Source organism: Selaginella moellendorffii, unplaced genomic scaffold, assembly GCF_000143415.4.
Source record: "Selaginella moellendorffii unplaced genomic scaffold, v1.0 SELMOscaffold_11, whole genome shotgun sequence".
NCBI lineage: Eukaryota > Viridiplantae > Streptophyta > Lycopodiopsida > Selaginellales > Selaginellaceae > Selaginella > Selaginella moellendorffii.
This window is the reverse complement of record NW_003314272.1, coordinates 1218025-1231349: the sequence shown is the minus strand read 5'-3', so window position 1 is coordinate 1231349 and position 13325 is coordinate 1218025. Positions and strand designations below refer to the sequence as shown.

At 46.6% G+C, this 13325-nt stretch overlaps 4 protein-coding genes across 4 annotated transcripts; 3 read left to right on the top strand and 1 right to left on the bottom strand.

Annotated features, from left to right (window-relative positions):
* The first annotated feature begins 221 nt into the window (after positions 1-221).
* Positions 222-1827, top strand: LOC112345900 (peroxidase A2-like). The gene is made up of 4 exons (XM_024673599.1): positions 222-703; positions 766-963; positions 1022-1184; positions 1240-1827. Exons 1-4 carry the CDS (start codon positions 491-493, stop codon positions 1683-1685), a joined length of 1020 nt encoding a protein of 339 aa, XP_024529367.1. The 5' UTR covers positions 222-490; the 3' UTR covers positions 1686-1827.
* A 177-nt stretch (positions 1828-2004) lies between these two features.
* LOC9650960 (peroxidase N1) lies at positions 2005-3959 on the top strand. The gene is made up of 5 exons (XM_024673924.1): positions 2005-2205; positions 2386-2904; positions 2966-3163; positions 3218-3380; positions 3432-3959. The coding sequence occupies exons 1-5, from the start codon at positions 2005-2007 to the stop codon at positions 3875-3877; spliced, it is 1527 nt and encodes a 508-aa protein (XP_024529692.1). The 3' UTR covers positions 3878-3959.
* Positions 3936-5164, bottom strand: LOC9658579 (expansin-A11). The gene is made up of 3 exons (XM_002968700.2): positions 4898-5164; positions 4520-4820; positions 3936-4407 (listed from the first exon to the last, which is right to left on the bottom strand). Exons 1-3 carry the CDS (start codon positions 5046-5048, stop codon positions 4104-4106), a joined length of 756 nt encoding a protein of 251 aa, XP_002968746.2. The 5' UTR covers positions 5049-5164; the 3' UTR covers positions 3936-4103.
* A 1396-nt stretch (positions 5165-6560) lies between these two features.
* On the top strand, positions 6561-7779 carry LOC9658578 (expansin-A11). Its single transcript, XM_002968976.2, has 3 exons — positions 6561-6811; positions 6883-7180; positions 7255-7779. Exons 1-3 carry the CDS (start codon positions 6682-6684, stop codon positions 7556-7558), a joined length of 732 nt encoding a protein of 243 aa, XP_002969022.2. The 5' UTR covers positions 6561-6681; the 3' UTR covers positions 7559-7779.
* The last annotated feature ends 5546 nt before the right edge of the window (positions 7780-13325 follow it).

The following is a 13325-nucleotide window of genomic DNA, read 5'->3' as shown; positions in this document are numbered from 1 at the left end:
ACCGGCCCAGCTCGCTTTAAAAGCGTTCTTTTGCCTAGAGTGACTACACCTCACTAGCTGAACTTTCCTCAACATCTTCGCGGTATCGTACAGTACCATATGCATATCCTAAAAGATAAATCTTTGGCTGTACAGACTTGGCGTGTCGGTGTGAAGATTACATGGCTCTACGAGGCTAAGAAAGACAAGTCATCAGGCAAATCAGTCCAAGAACAAACGCAAATGAAAGCCGAAGCTCGTCTTACCAGTTCACAATTATCAAAAAAGGCTGCAGCAAATTCATTTTCTATTCGGTCCACTGTTGGCAGCCGACTGTTTGTGTGGCTCCCACGTCCACCATGACCACGCAAACCAAGCAGAGTTCCTCAAGCAGCCCCCATAGTTGTCAAACTGGACTTAAAGTCTTGGGTGGCCGCTGGCATGTGTCTGGTGCGTGGCGTATATATGTCCTCATAAAGCTTGGTTTTTCATCATTCGCAGTTCCGCTCTTATGGCTTCAATGTCCCCGCAGCAGCTTCTCTGCCTACTCCTCATAGCAGCAGCTTGTTCTGCGTCTGCTCGTCCCGATTCTCTTCACAGCTATGCTCAATCTTGTCCGAGAGCTGAACAGATAGTCGCGGCCACTGTCAAGAGTGCGGCGGACCGGGATCCAACAACACCAGCCGGCATTATCCGCTTGTTCTTCCACGACTGCTTTGTCCAAGTAAGCTCGTCGTCCTTAGCAACTTTGTATGTGAGTTGTGACGAATGTGTTTATTTGTCCAGGGGTGCGATGCTTCAATACTTTTGGAATCGACTCCTACTGATGGGAGAGAGGTGGAGATGTTCGCGGGCCCGAACATCAACTCTGCTCGTGGTTTCGAGATTATCGAGGCGGCAAAGACCCAGCTGGAGGCTGTGTGCCCGGGAGTTGTGAGCTGTGCGGATGTTCTCGCGTTTGCTGCCAGGGACGCGACAACTTACGTAAGCACAAGTCGGCTATTGTTGATTTCTCTTTGACTTTGCCCGCAAATTTATGTAGTTTGGAGGGATGTTCTACACGGTGCCTACGGGTCGCCTTGACGGACGAATCTCTAGCAGAACAGAAGCCAACAGCTTACCGGGTCCCGCTTCCTCGTTCAGTCAGCTGAGAGACATCTTCGACGGCAAAAAATTGTCAGTTCAGGACCTCGTGCTGCTCTCCGGTAAGAAGTTTCTGTTCAAGCTAGAAATCTCCACCAACATTGCCGTAACTTACAGGCGGACACACCATTGGTCGCGCAAAGTGTCGATTCGTCGAGGCTCGTATCTACAACTTTAGCGGCACCGGAAGTCCCGATCCACGCCTGGACGCTACGTACCGTGAGGAGCTCCGGCGGATTTGCCCGCAGGGAGCAAACCCGAGCCCGACGGTGGCGCTGGACAGGAACTCGGAGTTTAGCTTCGACAACGCTTACTACAGGAACCTCGAGGCCAACAGGGGGCTGCTTTCGTCGGACGCGGTGCTCCGGACCGACCCGGACGCTGCCAATCTCATCAACTCGCTCGCTCAGAACCCGCCAACGTTCCTCTCCATGTTCGCGCAGTCGATGATCAACATGGGAAACATCGAGTGGAAGACGAGAGCCAACGGGGAGATAAGGAAGAAGTGCTCGGCCGTGAACTCCAGGATCACCACCGAAGTGGGCGACGTTGCGTCCTTCTAGGATATCAATCAACAAGGGTGGACGGTTTGTCTTGGCAAATTGGAAGAGCGCTGGAAAAATAAATCAATGTGTCACTGAATCACTTTGTAAACTGTGAAAATATTTCATACGGATAGAATCGGGGTTCGATCCTCTTCAAAAATCACTCTCTAGAGCGTGGTCTGGCCACCGCTGTAAGTTCTCCCAAACTGCCAGTCCGCAACGTTCAAGGACATGACCAATGGCCACCTCACCTCGACCGCCACCAGGTCGCCGCTGCCGCCAAGGTTGAAGCAGGTGTGGCCCTTCACCCAACGACATTATTGATTAAATTGTGTGGATGCGTGGCGTTTGGGATGATCGCGATCCTGCTGGTGGGCTCGCACCAGCCGCCGTCCCGGGGGACAGAGATTCATGGGGGAACGAAGTTGACGAAGGCAAAAGGATGACCGCACAAGCCGTCAACAAGATGACGCCTCGCAGTTCTCGACTGCGGCTACAAGAGCAAGAATGCGGCCCACACGATACGCTAAAGCGTATCGTACGTTCATTCAAGCCAACAACAAGGTCTCGACACGGAACTTGGAGCGATGGATAAGTGGGCGAGCAAAGACAACAAGGTAACGCCGAAATTCCCATGTCCACACCACCACCCCTGTCCCCGTTGCACTTTGACGTGGACATGCACGCGAACAAAGTATGTATACACCTTTTATTGTAGAGAGATAGCTGGTCTAAAAAGCTTTCCATCGGCCCAGCTGAGAGTAAGGACAGGTCATTAGACACACTAATATTCGTCAATCGAGAAAGCAACGCAAAAGCCAAGCTCGTCTTACAAGTTCATGTACCAAGGACAGCACACTCATTTTCTATTCGGTCCACAGCTGGCGGCCGATGGTGTATGTGTCTCCACGACCACGCAGAGCAACCAGACTTCCTTGAGCAGCCCCCGGAGTCTCGGGTGGGCGCCTGCGTGTGCATGGTGTGTGGCGTATGTATATATATATCCTCAGAAGCTTGGCTTTGCATTAGCTCTATGGCTTCAATGCAACTTCTCTGCCTTGCACTCCTCGTAGCAGCAGCTTGTTCTGCGTCTGCTCCCGATTCTCTTCACAGCTATGCTCGATCTTGTCCGAGCGCTGAACAGATAGTCGCGGCCACTGTCAAGAGTGCAGCTGACTGGGATCCAACAGCACCAGCCGGGATTATCCGCTTGTTCTTCCATGACTGCTTTGTCCAGGTAAGTTCATCGTCTAAGCTTTATGTATGTGAGTTGTAACGAATGTGACTCATTTGTCCAGGGGTGCGATGGATCGATACTTTTGGAATCCACTCCTACTGATGGCAGAGATGTCGAGATGTTCGCGCTCGGGAACAACAACTCTGCTCGTGGTTTCGATATTATCGAGGCCGCAAAAACTCGCCTGGAGGCTGTGTGCCCGGGAGTTGTGAGCTGTGCGGATGTGCTCGCTTTTGCTGCCAGGGACGCGACGACTTACGTATGATTTTCCCTTTTTGACTTTGTTGCTCATCGCCGAGTCTGATTGATGTAGTTTGGAGGGATGTTCTACACGGTGCCAACGGGTCGCCTTGACGGACGAATCTCTAGCAGAACAGAAGCCAACAGCTTACCGGGTCCCGCTTCCTCGTTCAGTCGGCTGAGAGACATCTTCAGGGGCAAAGGCTTGTCAGTTCATGACCTCGTGCTGCTCTCCGGTAAGAAGCTTCTCTTGAAGCTAGAACTCTCCACTAACATTGCAATAACAGGCGGACACACCATTGGTCGCGCGAAGTGTAGATTCGTCGAGACTCGTGTTTACAACTTTAACAACACCGGACGTCCCGACCCAAGCCTGGACGCTACGTACCGTGAGGAGCTCCGGCGGATTTGCCCGCAGGGAGCAAACCCGAGCCCGACGGTGGCGCTGGACAGGAACTCGGAGTTTAGCTTCGACAATGCTTACTACAGGAACCTCGAGGCCAACAGGGGGCTGCTTTCGTCGGACGCGGTGCTCCGAACCGACCCGGACGCTGCCAATCTCATCAACTCGCTCGCTCAGAACCCGCCAACGTTCCGCTCCATGTTCGCGCAGTCGATGATCAACATGGGAAACATCGAGTGGAAGACGAGAGCCAACGGGGAGATAAGGAAGAAGTGCTCGGTCGTGAACTCCAGGATCACCACCGAAGTGGGAGACGTTGCGTCCTTCTAGGATATCAACAAGGGTGGAAGGTTTGTCTTCCAAAACCTTGGAATTGGAAGAGCGCTGATAAAATAAATCGACGTGTCATTGATCGCTTTGTTTGATACAAATGGATGTGTATAGAATCGGGTTTCGCTGCGAAGTGGGTGCCAGTATCGTCACCTCCTCTTCAAAAATCACGCTTTCTCCAATCTCCCTAGAGCTATGGAATTTGTGTTCGTGGATCTCTCGCTGATCAGAACTGGCCGCCGCTGTAAGTTCTCCCAAACTGCCAGTCCGCGGGAGCCACATTCATGGACGTGACCACCTTCCCATCGCTCCCGGTGACCCGAAAGGAGAGCGCCTGGCCGTTAAGGTCGCCCATGTCTTGCCAGTTCTGGCCCCAGTTCCTCTGCATTTGCCGCCACCCGGTGGCGGAGCCCTTCACCTCCACTGCCACCACGTCGCCGCTACCGCCAACGTTCTCCACCAGGACAAGGTTGAAGAAGGTGTGGCCGTTGACCGTGAAGCGAATCCCCCCTTGCCTATCGCACGCAACTCTGCATTGATAGTCATCGTCAAGTCAAAAGGTGAACTAGTCAACGACTCAAGTCATTTAGTCAGCTGAGTGAGAGTGAGTGAGTTAAGCAGTGAGTGAGCGCTCTCTCTTACCTCCTGTATTGGAGCTGAACGTGGCCATTCGGGATGCTCGCGATCCTGCTGAATGCGGGCTGCGAGAGGTCGAAGTGGGGCTTGGGCGGGTCGCACCAGCCACCGTTGCTCCCTGGGGGGCAGAGATTCGTGGCGGTGACGACGGTGGAGGGATTGCCCGGCAGGCATCCCGCGCCACCGGCGCACCGGATCTCGAAGCACGCTCCGCAGATGTCGCCGTTTTCGAAGAGCGGAGTGCTCAGGGCGGTGGTGATGTAGCCGTAGCCGGCGCTCAGCTGGTTTCCATAGCCGCAAGCTCCATCTGGCAAGGAGAGGAAAGAGAATGCGAATGAGAAACCAGAAGAGAATAGAACAGGGGAGGTTTTCAAGGGATCTCACTGTTTGTCCCGGACGCATCGCTCCCTCCGTAGTAAGTTGCGTGCGCTCCGTCCAGCCAGCCTCCATCTCCATGCACTCGCCGCAGGAGCATGAGCGCGGCAGCGGCAAACACCGCACAGACTTTCATCATTGCAGCCCACTTGTTCGCCATGCCTTTGGAAAAATGTGTATGCGAAAAGAATCAACGAAAAAACTTGGGAGAAGAGAATGTGACCGGAGCTGCCCAAGAGGAGAGTTAAAAGGAGGAAACCAATGAATGAATTGATGGTGTTGGGGTGGCTTGGAGGTGCTTTGCTTATATAGTCAAAGAGGCACTTAAAGGCAGTCTGGTTGTTGCTATATATTCATTGAACATGGGTGATCAGAAAAAAAAAGAAAAAGAAAAAGTTCGTGGTTTGTGACAACAACACTACACAGTTGTGTGCAGTGCAATGCAGTGCGGCGTGCAGCAGTGTGCAGCTGCTGCTGGGCTGTTGAAACAACACCACCAGTTAGTGCAGCGAACACATGGGATTGACCAAACTCACCACATGATTCTTCGCCTCGTTAACTCTCGCCCCCAAACGATTCGATTCCGGGGATTTCATGAAATTTGCATAAAGAATTGGTAATACCTCATCCATGTGATAGCACATGTGATCGCTTTCTGGTTCTTCTTTTCTCTCTCTCTCTCTCTCTCTTTTTCCCACAGGCTGCGTGATTGTGCGTCGCACTCACCTTCTGTTTGCTGTTTTGCAAGTTTGTCAAATGCGCTACAGACACGTCTGGTACCCATGAAAACAGAATCAACAAACCACCCCACTGCACACCAAACCGGCCACACAAACTTCAAAGCCCTCGGATTCCAAAGGGTGTCTTCCAATTCCCCACAAGCTTTCGGGTTGGAGACCATGTTGCATGAAAAGATTCATCAAACGTCAGACAGCAAATGTCATGGCCACCGACGAAATGCCCAGTCCTATCCAAGATTCAAAGCTTCTCTCTTCGATCGCTCTCTAGACTTTGTGTCAGAAATTGATTGAGAACTAAAAAAAGTTAACTCTCCAATTGGAAACTCTGTGACTGACCCAGTTTCCCGGTCTCAGAATGGGGCCCCAGAACTCTCTTTTCTGTCACTTTGTGCTCGGCTAGACAGATTCAATGCGCTGCGAAACGGTCTCCCTACCGAAATGCAACCGCTGCGCCGCTGCAGAGCCAAAACATGTGCAATTCCTCACTCTTTTACATGTCCTGACACCCAAGTAAAATGGTGGCAGAGCTACCGTTGTTATAATCATGGCTGTGGGAGAAACCCTTCTTTGTAGCATACAAATATATATCAACTGTACCAACTTCTGATATGATATAGAGTGTAAATCTTAAGGAATCCAAAAGAGGGATCCTAGGCATCTTGTTCGGTTGTTCGTTGATATGATAAGGCCATTTTGTGATCTCTTATTGCACATGGGGAGGCTCGTTGAAAAGAAAAAAAAGAAAAAAAAATGGATAAGTCACTTGCATGTTGGTGCACCAACTTTTTTTTCTCTCTTTTTCATTTCATACAGTAGTCCCACATGAGCTACAATAGATCCCCTCACTGGGCATTTTGATTTGTTTTCACTATCTTTCCCGGGCCTATAAAAGCAGCCAACTCTCACCCACAACTCATTCCATTCCTTTTCTTTCTCTTTTCTTCTGATCCGTCAGTTGGATCTTCTCCAATCTCTAGGCCTTGACCAGATCTTCCACTCTCGATCGATCAATCTTCTAGCTTTGGAAGCTCTGTTTTAAACACATTTGAATCCATGGCGGCGCTTGCCACTGCTTGGATTTTGCTAGCTCTCATCGCGGCAATGCCAGGAGCTCGCGGCGATGGCGGATGGCTAGATGCTCACGCGACGTACTATGGAGGAAGCGATGCCTCGGGAACTAACAGTAAGCGATAAAAGAAACAGAGAATTCAATTCCCCTGTTCTTACCACGCCCCCGGTTTCATTCCTCTCCAGATGGAGCTTGCGGCTATGGAAACCAGCTGAGCGCCGGCTATGGCTACATCACCACTGCCCTCAGCACCCCGCTCTTCGAAAACGGCGACATTTGCGGCGCTTGCTATGAGATTCGCTGCGCGGGCACGGGATGCCTCCCGAGAAATCCTTCCACCGTCGTCACCGCTACCAATCTCTGTCCTCCGGGGAGCAATGGCGGCTGGTGCGATCCGCCCAAGCAGCACTTTGATCTCTCGCAGCCGGCCTTCTCCCAGATCGCCAGCATTCCCTATGGTCACGTCCTCCTCCAGTACCGCAGGTAAGCGAGACAGATAATCGATCCACCGCAAGAGCCCCTCCTAAAATCGCCTGTGATGTGCTGTGATGATCTAGAGTGCCGTGCCAAAGGCAAGGTGCCATCCACTACACGATCAATGGGCACACCTTCTTCAATCTGGTGCTGATCGAGAATGTAGGCGGCAGCGGCGATGTCGTGGGCGTGGAAATCAAAGGCTCAAACACCAATTGGATGCCCATGGCAAGGAATTGGGGCCAGAACTGGATGATCGGGGGCAACCTTGGCGGTCAGAGCCTCTCGTTTAGGGTCACCGGCAGCGATGGCCGCAAGGTCACCTCGCTCAACGTCGCGCCGGCGAACTGGCAATTTGGTAGAGCCTACAGTGGTGGCCAGTTCTAAACCTCTATCTCGATCGATCAATCGATGGAGCGAGCGAGTGAGAGAGGGAGCTTATACGGTTTGTGCGATTTTCCTGTAGAGCCGAGCGTGGAAAGGAAAACACAGGAGGTGGGCTATGGCGAGAATCACCCCATTCTTTTGCTTCCGCGGCTTTCGGAGAAGATTCCATGTATATGCTGTTTTTAAATCAAAATTTAATTTTTACAATTAATAAAATCTTATTCCAAATAATAACTTTGCATATTTCCACTTATTTTACAAGAAAATAAAATAATTACAAATGGTCATGCATCAAATTAATATAAAAATACTATTTACTTCTCACAATAAACTTCTTTCAAACATGTTTGAAACATACTTCCTACAAAAACATCTATTTTACCAATAATATCCTCTTTTATAGATTGTTTTTTCAAAAACCTCATTTATCCTATGAAATTGGCTTCATCACATTAAAAAAAACCTTTATATGATGTTGAATAATTTTTCCATGACCATGTAAGTATAGGAGCCTTCCAACTCCCAAAGACCAAAGTGTGGCTGTGGAGGAGCTAAAAAGTTTCGAAATTGACATCCAGGAAATTAATCTAGTTTTTCATTGGTATATCACAAAGCTCCTCCCATTTGAAGCTTCAGCCTCTCCAATCTCCTCATGGATCTCATTTACGATCTCACGACCATCAACCACCTCGGGCAGCTGCCTTACTCGTTTGTGTACGAGTTCCCAAATACGGCCAACTAATTTCATAGCTACATATGTTATTTCGACTTCCCAAAAAAAAAACATCGTTATAAATTAAATTTTATCTGTAACTAGTCTATCACCCGTCCGGTAGCGATCAGAGCAACTAGAGGATGGGGGATTTCCATCCCTAATGGGAGCAGGAACATTTTGCAAGAAAATATTCAACTTCCGCAATCGTCATGGCCACTGAGGAAATCCCAAATCCTATCCCAGAGCCTCTGGCTAGTGCAAGACAAATGATCCAAGAGCTTCTAATTGAGAAAGTTAACTCTCCCAAACTCACGATAGGCCCTCATAACTCTCTCTTTTCTGTTACTTTGTGCTCGGCTGGACAGATTTAATGTGCTGCGAAACGGTCTCCCTACTGAAACGCAAATGCTGCTCCGCTGCAGAGCCAAAACATGTGCAATTCCTTTACATGTCCTGGCACGAAAGGTGGCAGAGCTTGTGCATGAGACAACGTTGTTATATTCATGGCTCTAGGAAGAACCCTACACCAACTTCGGAACACACAACTTTACCAAATTCTCCCAGGAATTGATATGATATAGAGTATGGAATCGAAAGGAGGGATACTGGGCATCTTGTTCGGTTGTTAGTTGATACAATAGGACCATTTTGTGATCTCTTGTTGCACATGAGGAGGTAAGGAAAAATAAAAATGGATAAGTCACTTGCATGATGGTCCACCAACTTTTTTTCTCTTTTTTGTCTTTCAGCATGGCCCCTAATGAAATTTATAAAGTGTCTGTAATGTAATATACACATCAGCCACGTCACTTTTTGGTGCTCCCTTCACTGGGCATTTTGATTTGCTTTCACTATTTTTTGTGGGCCTGTAAAGGCAGCCAACCCACAATTCATTCCATTCCTTTTCTTTTTGACCCTTTAAGTTGGATTTCCTCAGGAACTAGCAGTAAGAGATAAAAGAAAACAGAGGATTTCTATGTTCTTACTATGCCTCCTGTTTCATTCCTCTCTAGGTGGACCTTGCCTGGACCCTCTCATTTAGGGTCACTGGCAGCAATCACCTCGTGCACCACCATGGCCATAACACAAATTGAAACACAGATCCAAGGCACAAGGCTATTAGTGACAGGGAAGATAACCAGTTGAGTACCAATGGAAGACAACAGCCATAGTGAGTACCCCAAACAAGGAGCCAGATCTAGGCACGACCATGCCGGACACCCACAGCATGTCAAAAGAACATAGCACACTATAGCTCAACTAAAGAACCACACAAAGTAGACCAAAAGAAAAAGGGTAAACATGAAATCAACCATTTATCTAGTGATGAGAAATAGACACAGTACTTGCAAAATCCAACACTCACTGTTTAAGGTATGCCATGTGCTTATACCTTCTACTTGAGCTCTACTTGGTTGAGGAATGTAGACAAGGCAATCTTCAGCGAACACTATGTTGTCGTCATTGATAGAAACCCCATCCACTTCAAGGGCACCATGAAGCCTATACCTCTCTAATTGCTTGTAGATCTTCTCTACTAGCATCCCTGCTGGAGGAAATTGCACCTTGATCACCTCTTGTGCCATCATTGGCTTGCACAATCATTACCATTGTCGCCATATGCACATCTATATCCTGGAAAGTGAACCCCAGAATGGTGCATCTGATTATGATAATTATTATTATAATTCAGTTTTTATGATTCACTACTACTCTATCTTTTGCATTCCTGCATTTATTGATACCATCATCAAATCATTCTGTTGTTGTTTCACAATGTTGTTAAAAAGCTAAGGAAATAGTGAAATGTAAATCTTCAAAGATACAAATTTATCCCTACTAATATTAGAATAAGCTATTGTTCATTTTATTTTGGATTTGATGCATTAATATATATATAATGTTATTTTTAATGACATTTGTTCATCTGGAGTTTATTATGTCTTGTAGCCTGTAGAAGTACTAACTATTGTGATACAGTTAAAATTCTTAATTTCGTGTTTTGAAGCATAATACAATACTTCCAGGAAGTTGAAGTTAATAATCACTTTAGCAAAGCAAGCCTATCATTGAAAATTGAAAATATTAGGCAAACTTTTGCACTATACATGTATATATTAGTTTCCTTCCACTTCAAAGTTAAGAGGATGAATGACATCTAGGGTTAGAGGCTGCCTCTCATCATATGCAGCCTTTCAACATCTCCACTGCTGCATTGATCTTGTGGTGCTGCATTTGCTTCAACCTTCCCAACAATGAATGTTGTAGGGAAAGTCAACATCATTTCAATAGAAGCTTTATCATAGGATCCCACCAAAAACGGTTGGGAAGGCTATCTCCCACCAGGCCAATCTGCATGACCTACACAAGTTGTCCCCATGTCTCCAATGGTAATGCCTGCAACTCTTGGTACCAACTTTCTCACCTCAAAAAATATTCCCCCTATGGATCTTTATGCAGAGTTCTACACACCCTTTGCTGGCTGACAGTTGGATTTTCCCTTCAGCCCAGGTGTACCACCTACTCCATTTCATTTGCCTACGACTGTCCCATTTGAAGTGGTGAACACTACAACATCTGCTGGAGCCTTGAGAGACTCCCATGCAGACGCTTGCAAACTCCCAAGAGTTATCTCAAGAGTGAGTCCACAGAGTCAATCAAGGCTTGTATTGTTTATGTTGAGGTTGACCTTGAGGTTGGCCCACCTCTCAGCCCTCCGAAACGGCATGTGGAAATTGTTGAAGTGTCGTCAGAGTCCATCGCAGACTCTGGTGAAGCAGTAGCTTGCCGTACTGCAATAAAGGAAGTCATGGTGGCTATCATGCACATAATTCACAAGGAAAATGGAAATGGGAGTGAGGGTATGGGTATGTTACTGCCTGCATCAAGGAACATGCTAAAGGAGATGCAGACTTTGTCCTCCTTCATGCAGTACGAGGAGCAGCTGAAAGTGGCAATCGCATCCAGGAAGCTTATGTTTGTGCTTCAGCTGCTAAATGAGGTTGGCCTCCAAGTAGTTATTTTAGCTACATATATGGCAAATTTGATGCCTTGGTGCGATGTCTAATTATAAACCTTTTATGAATGTGAAGTTTTATACTGTCGAGGCTTAAATTAGTTCATGGGGAACACAATGCTTCAGAATCTTAAATCCAAGTCCTGATATTACATATAAAAAAGAGTCCTACAAAGTAAATATTATACTTTACATTGGTACTACGAATAATCATTTTTCTCAGGCAGAGGTGGTGAAACCACCATTTCTTGTTTTATCGACTCTGCTGGTGGCGGATTTGCTGCTTCCAGTTGTGAATCTACTCATTTGGGTAGTGCTCTACGTTCAGGAGGGGCTTCATTTGGCATACTGTGAAACCATATGAACTCTACATATCCTTTGCGGGAGGATATGAACAGTCTTGTATCCAGTGATCTAAAGCACCACATCTAAAACAACCACCTCTTCTTATTGTGGTTATTAGACTCGGACTTCCACTTTTCAGGCAATCTGAAACCCACTCAAAGTTGTTGCACTCTTGGAAGAGCACTGTAAGTTCATAATCTATACGAATAGTAAACTCACCTTATTCAAGCATTTGAAAAGTGGCATGTTAGAATGCTTCGCAGTCCTTGATAGAAACAACTTCATGTGTCGACCACATTTTACACACACCTTGGAAGGAATTGGCTTACACTGAGTGTTATGGTGTTTGTTGCAGTTTGATAAATGTGGCACCACAGATGTCTCAGTATGTGTGCTGGTTGATGCAGACTTAAGACTCACTGTCACTTGCACTCCCCGGTTAAAATTGGATCCTTCAAGGTCTATTGTGAGCTTGCTTGCACGGTCTGTGAGACCGGCCAATGGATCTCAAACTCATTTTGCTCTACTTCTAAGTTTTGTTTTCATCGCCTGCAACAAAATGCATTAGATATCTCCAAAACAATACTAAACTTTATGGGAACACATACCTGTTGTCCCAGATTGCACCAATGGAGTGTAGCAAAAGCAAATAAAATATAGGAGCTGCGTGTTTTATTGCCTTGTCTCTGCGCTATTGAGCCAGTGGCACATACATGTCATTAAACACAACATACAACCTTTTTAAACACAACACTTACTTTGGATTTGGTGACCGAGAGGCTATTGTGATCCAGGTGTCTGAAATGGCCAGAGGAGATAAGGAAGAGCATAGGTCAACAAGAAATGGAAGAATGGCAGCAATTGCAACCGTCACCATGGTTGGAGACTTACTCCTTTGTTATTGCTCCTCCTTTGTTAGACATCCACTAGCCATGTTACCCTAAACTCATATCCACCTGGTTAGCATATTCTTCAGAACATGCTACACCACATCAGCGTTAGTGGCATTCAGTATCAAGTGGGGATTCTATCATGTCATATTATTTCAGAAGGGGCTGATCATACATGTCTGAGAAAAATGTACTAGAACTCACATCCAAGAAGAAAAAACCCCACTAAAGGCTAGAAAACATTTTGCCCAAATTGATTGTCGTACTGATGGCCTTTAGGAGCAATGGATTTATGTGGTAAAGCCCATGGTTACTACTTACTGGGCATATGTGAAAAAATGAGTTAGCATATGACTCATATGACAATGAATACAAAATTAGCCTAATTAATGTAAGAAATATTGTCACAATTAAATAACCATAAACTTCATAAGTAATTATCATTAAGAGCTTGAAAATAGATAGTGAACAGAAAATTAAATAGATGTAAACAAAAATTATCTAGAATATCTAAGCTTGCATTGCATCCCTGTGAATGGCTGCCAATTTCTACCTTGCTCCAGACAGTGATCTTCTTGCGTTGTCTTAGTTTCAAGTGTCAACAATGACATCAATAATAATGCATTTTATACAATAATAAAAGCTAACAAGATTATAACGTGGTTTTATATTTCTCATATAAACTATATTGTTTTTCACATTTTTTTAGAAAAATATCAAATCAGATTTTCAGTTGTTGTATACAGTATTACACCCCGTTGGAGTGCCCTTCCCAACGGGGAGCACACCGGCTGGGGGATT

What these genes read in the sequence shown, in the direction of transcription:
- LOC112345900 (XM_024673599.1), top strand. Translation starts at nt 491, where the DNA reads ATGGCTTCAATGTCCCCGCAGCAGCTTCTCTGCCTACTCCTCATAGCA. An exon ending in CCAGGGACGCGACAACTTAC is followed by an intron (nt 964 to 1,021) that starts GTAAGCACAAGT and finishes AAATTTATGTAG; the next exon opens with TTTGGAGGGATGTTCTACAC. An exon ending in GGACCTCGTGCTGCTCTCCG is followed by an intron (nt 1,185 to 1,239) that starts GTAAGAAGTTTC and finishes CGTAACTTACAG; the next exon opens with GCGGACACACCATTGGTCGC.
- LOC9650960 (XM_024673924.1), top strand. Translation starts at nt 2,005, where the DNA reads ATGCGTGGCGTTTGGGATGATCGCGATCCTGCTGGTGGGCTCGCACCA. An exon ending in ACGATACGCTAAAGCGTATC is followed by an intron (nt 2,206 to 2,385) that starts GTACGTTCATTC and finishes CTTTTATTGTAG; the next exon opens with AGAGATAGCTGGTCTAAAAA. An exon ending in TCCATGACTGCTTTGTCCAG is followed by an intron (nt 2,905 to 2,965) that starts GTAAGTTCATCG and finishes TCATTTGTCCAG; the next exon opens with GGGTGCGATGGATCGATACT.
- LOC9658579 (XM_002968700.2), bottom strand. Translation starts at nt 5,048, where the DNA reads ATGGCGAACAAGTGGGCTGCAATGATGAAAGTCTGTGCGGTGTTTGCC. An exon ending in CGATGCGTCCGGGACAAACA is followed by an intron (nt 4,821 to 4,897) that starts GTGAGATCCCTT and finishes TCTCCTTGCCAG; the next exon opens with ATGGAGCTTGCGGCTATGGA. An exon ending in GTTCAGCTCCAATACAGGAG is followed by an intron (nt 4,408 to 4,519) that starts GTAAGAGAGAGC and finishes CTATCAATGCAG; the next exon opens with AGTTGCGTGCGATAGGCAAG.
- LOC9658578 (XM_002968976.2), top strand. Translation starts at nt 6,682, where the DNA reads ATGGCGGCGCTTGCCACTGCTTGGATTTTGCTAGCTCTCATCGCGGCA. An exon ending in CGATGCCTCGGGAACTAACA is followed by an intron (nt 6,812 to 6,882) that starts GTAAGCGATAAA and finishes ATTCCTCTCCAG; the next exon opens with ATGGAGCTTGCGGCTATGGA. An exon ending in GTCCTCCTCCAGTACCGCAG is followed by an intron (nt 7,181 to 7,254) that starts GTAAGCGAGACA and finishes GTGATGATCTAG; the next exon opens with AGTGCCGTGCCAAAGGCAAG.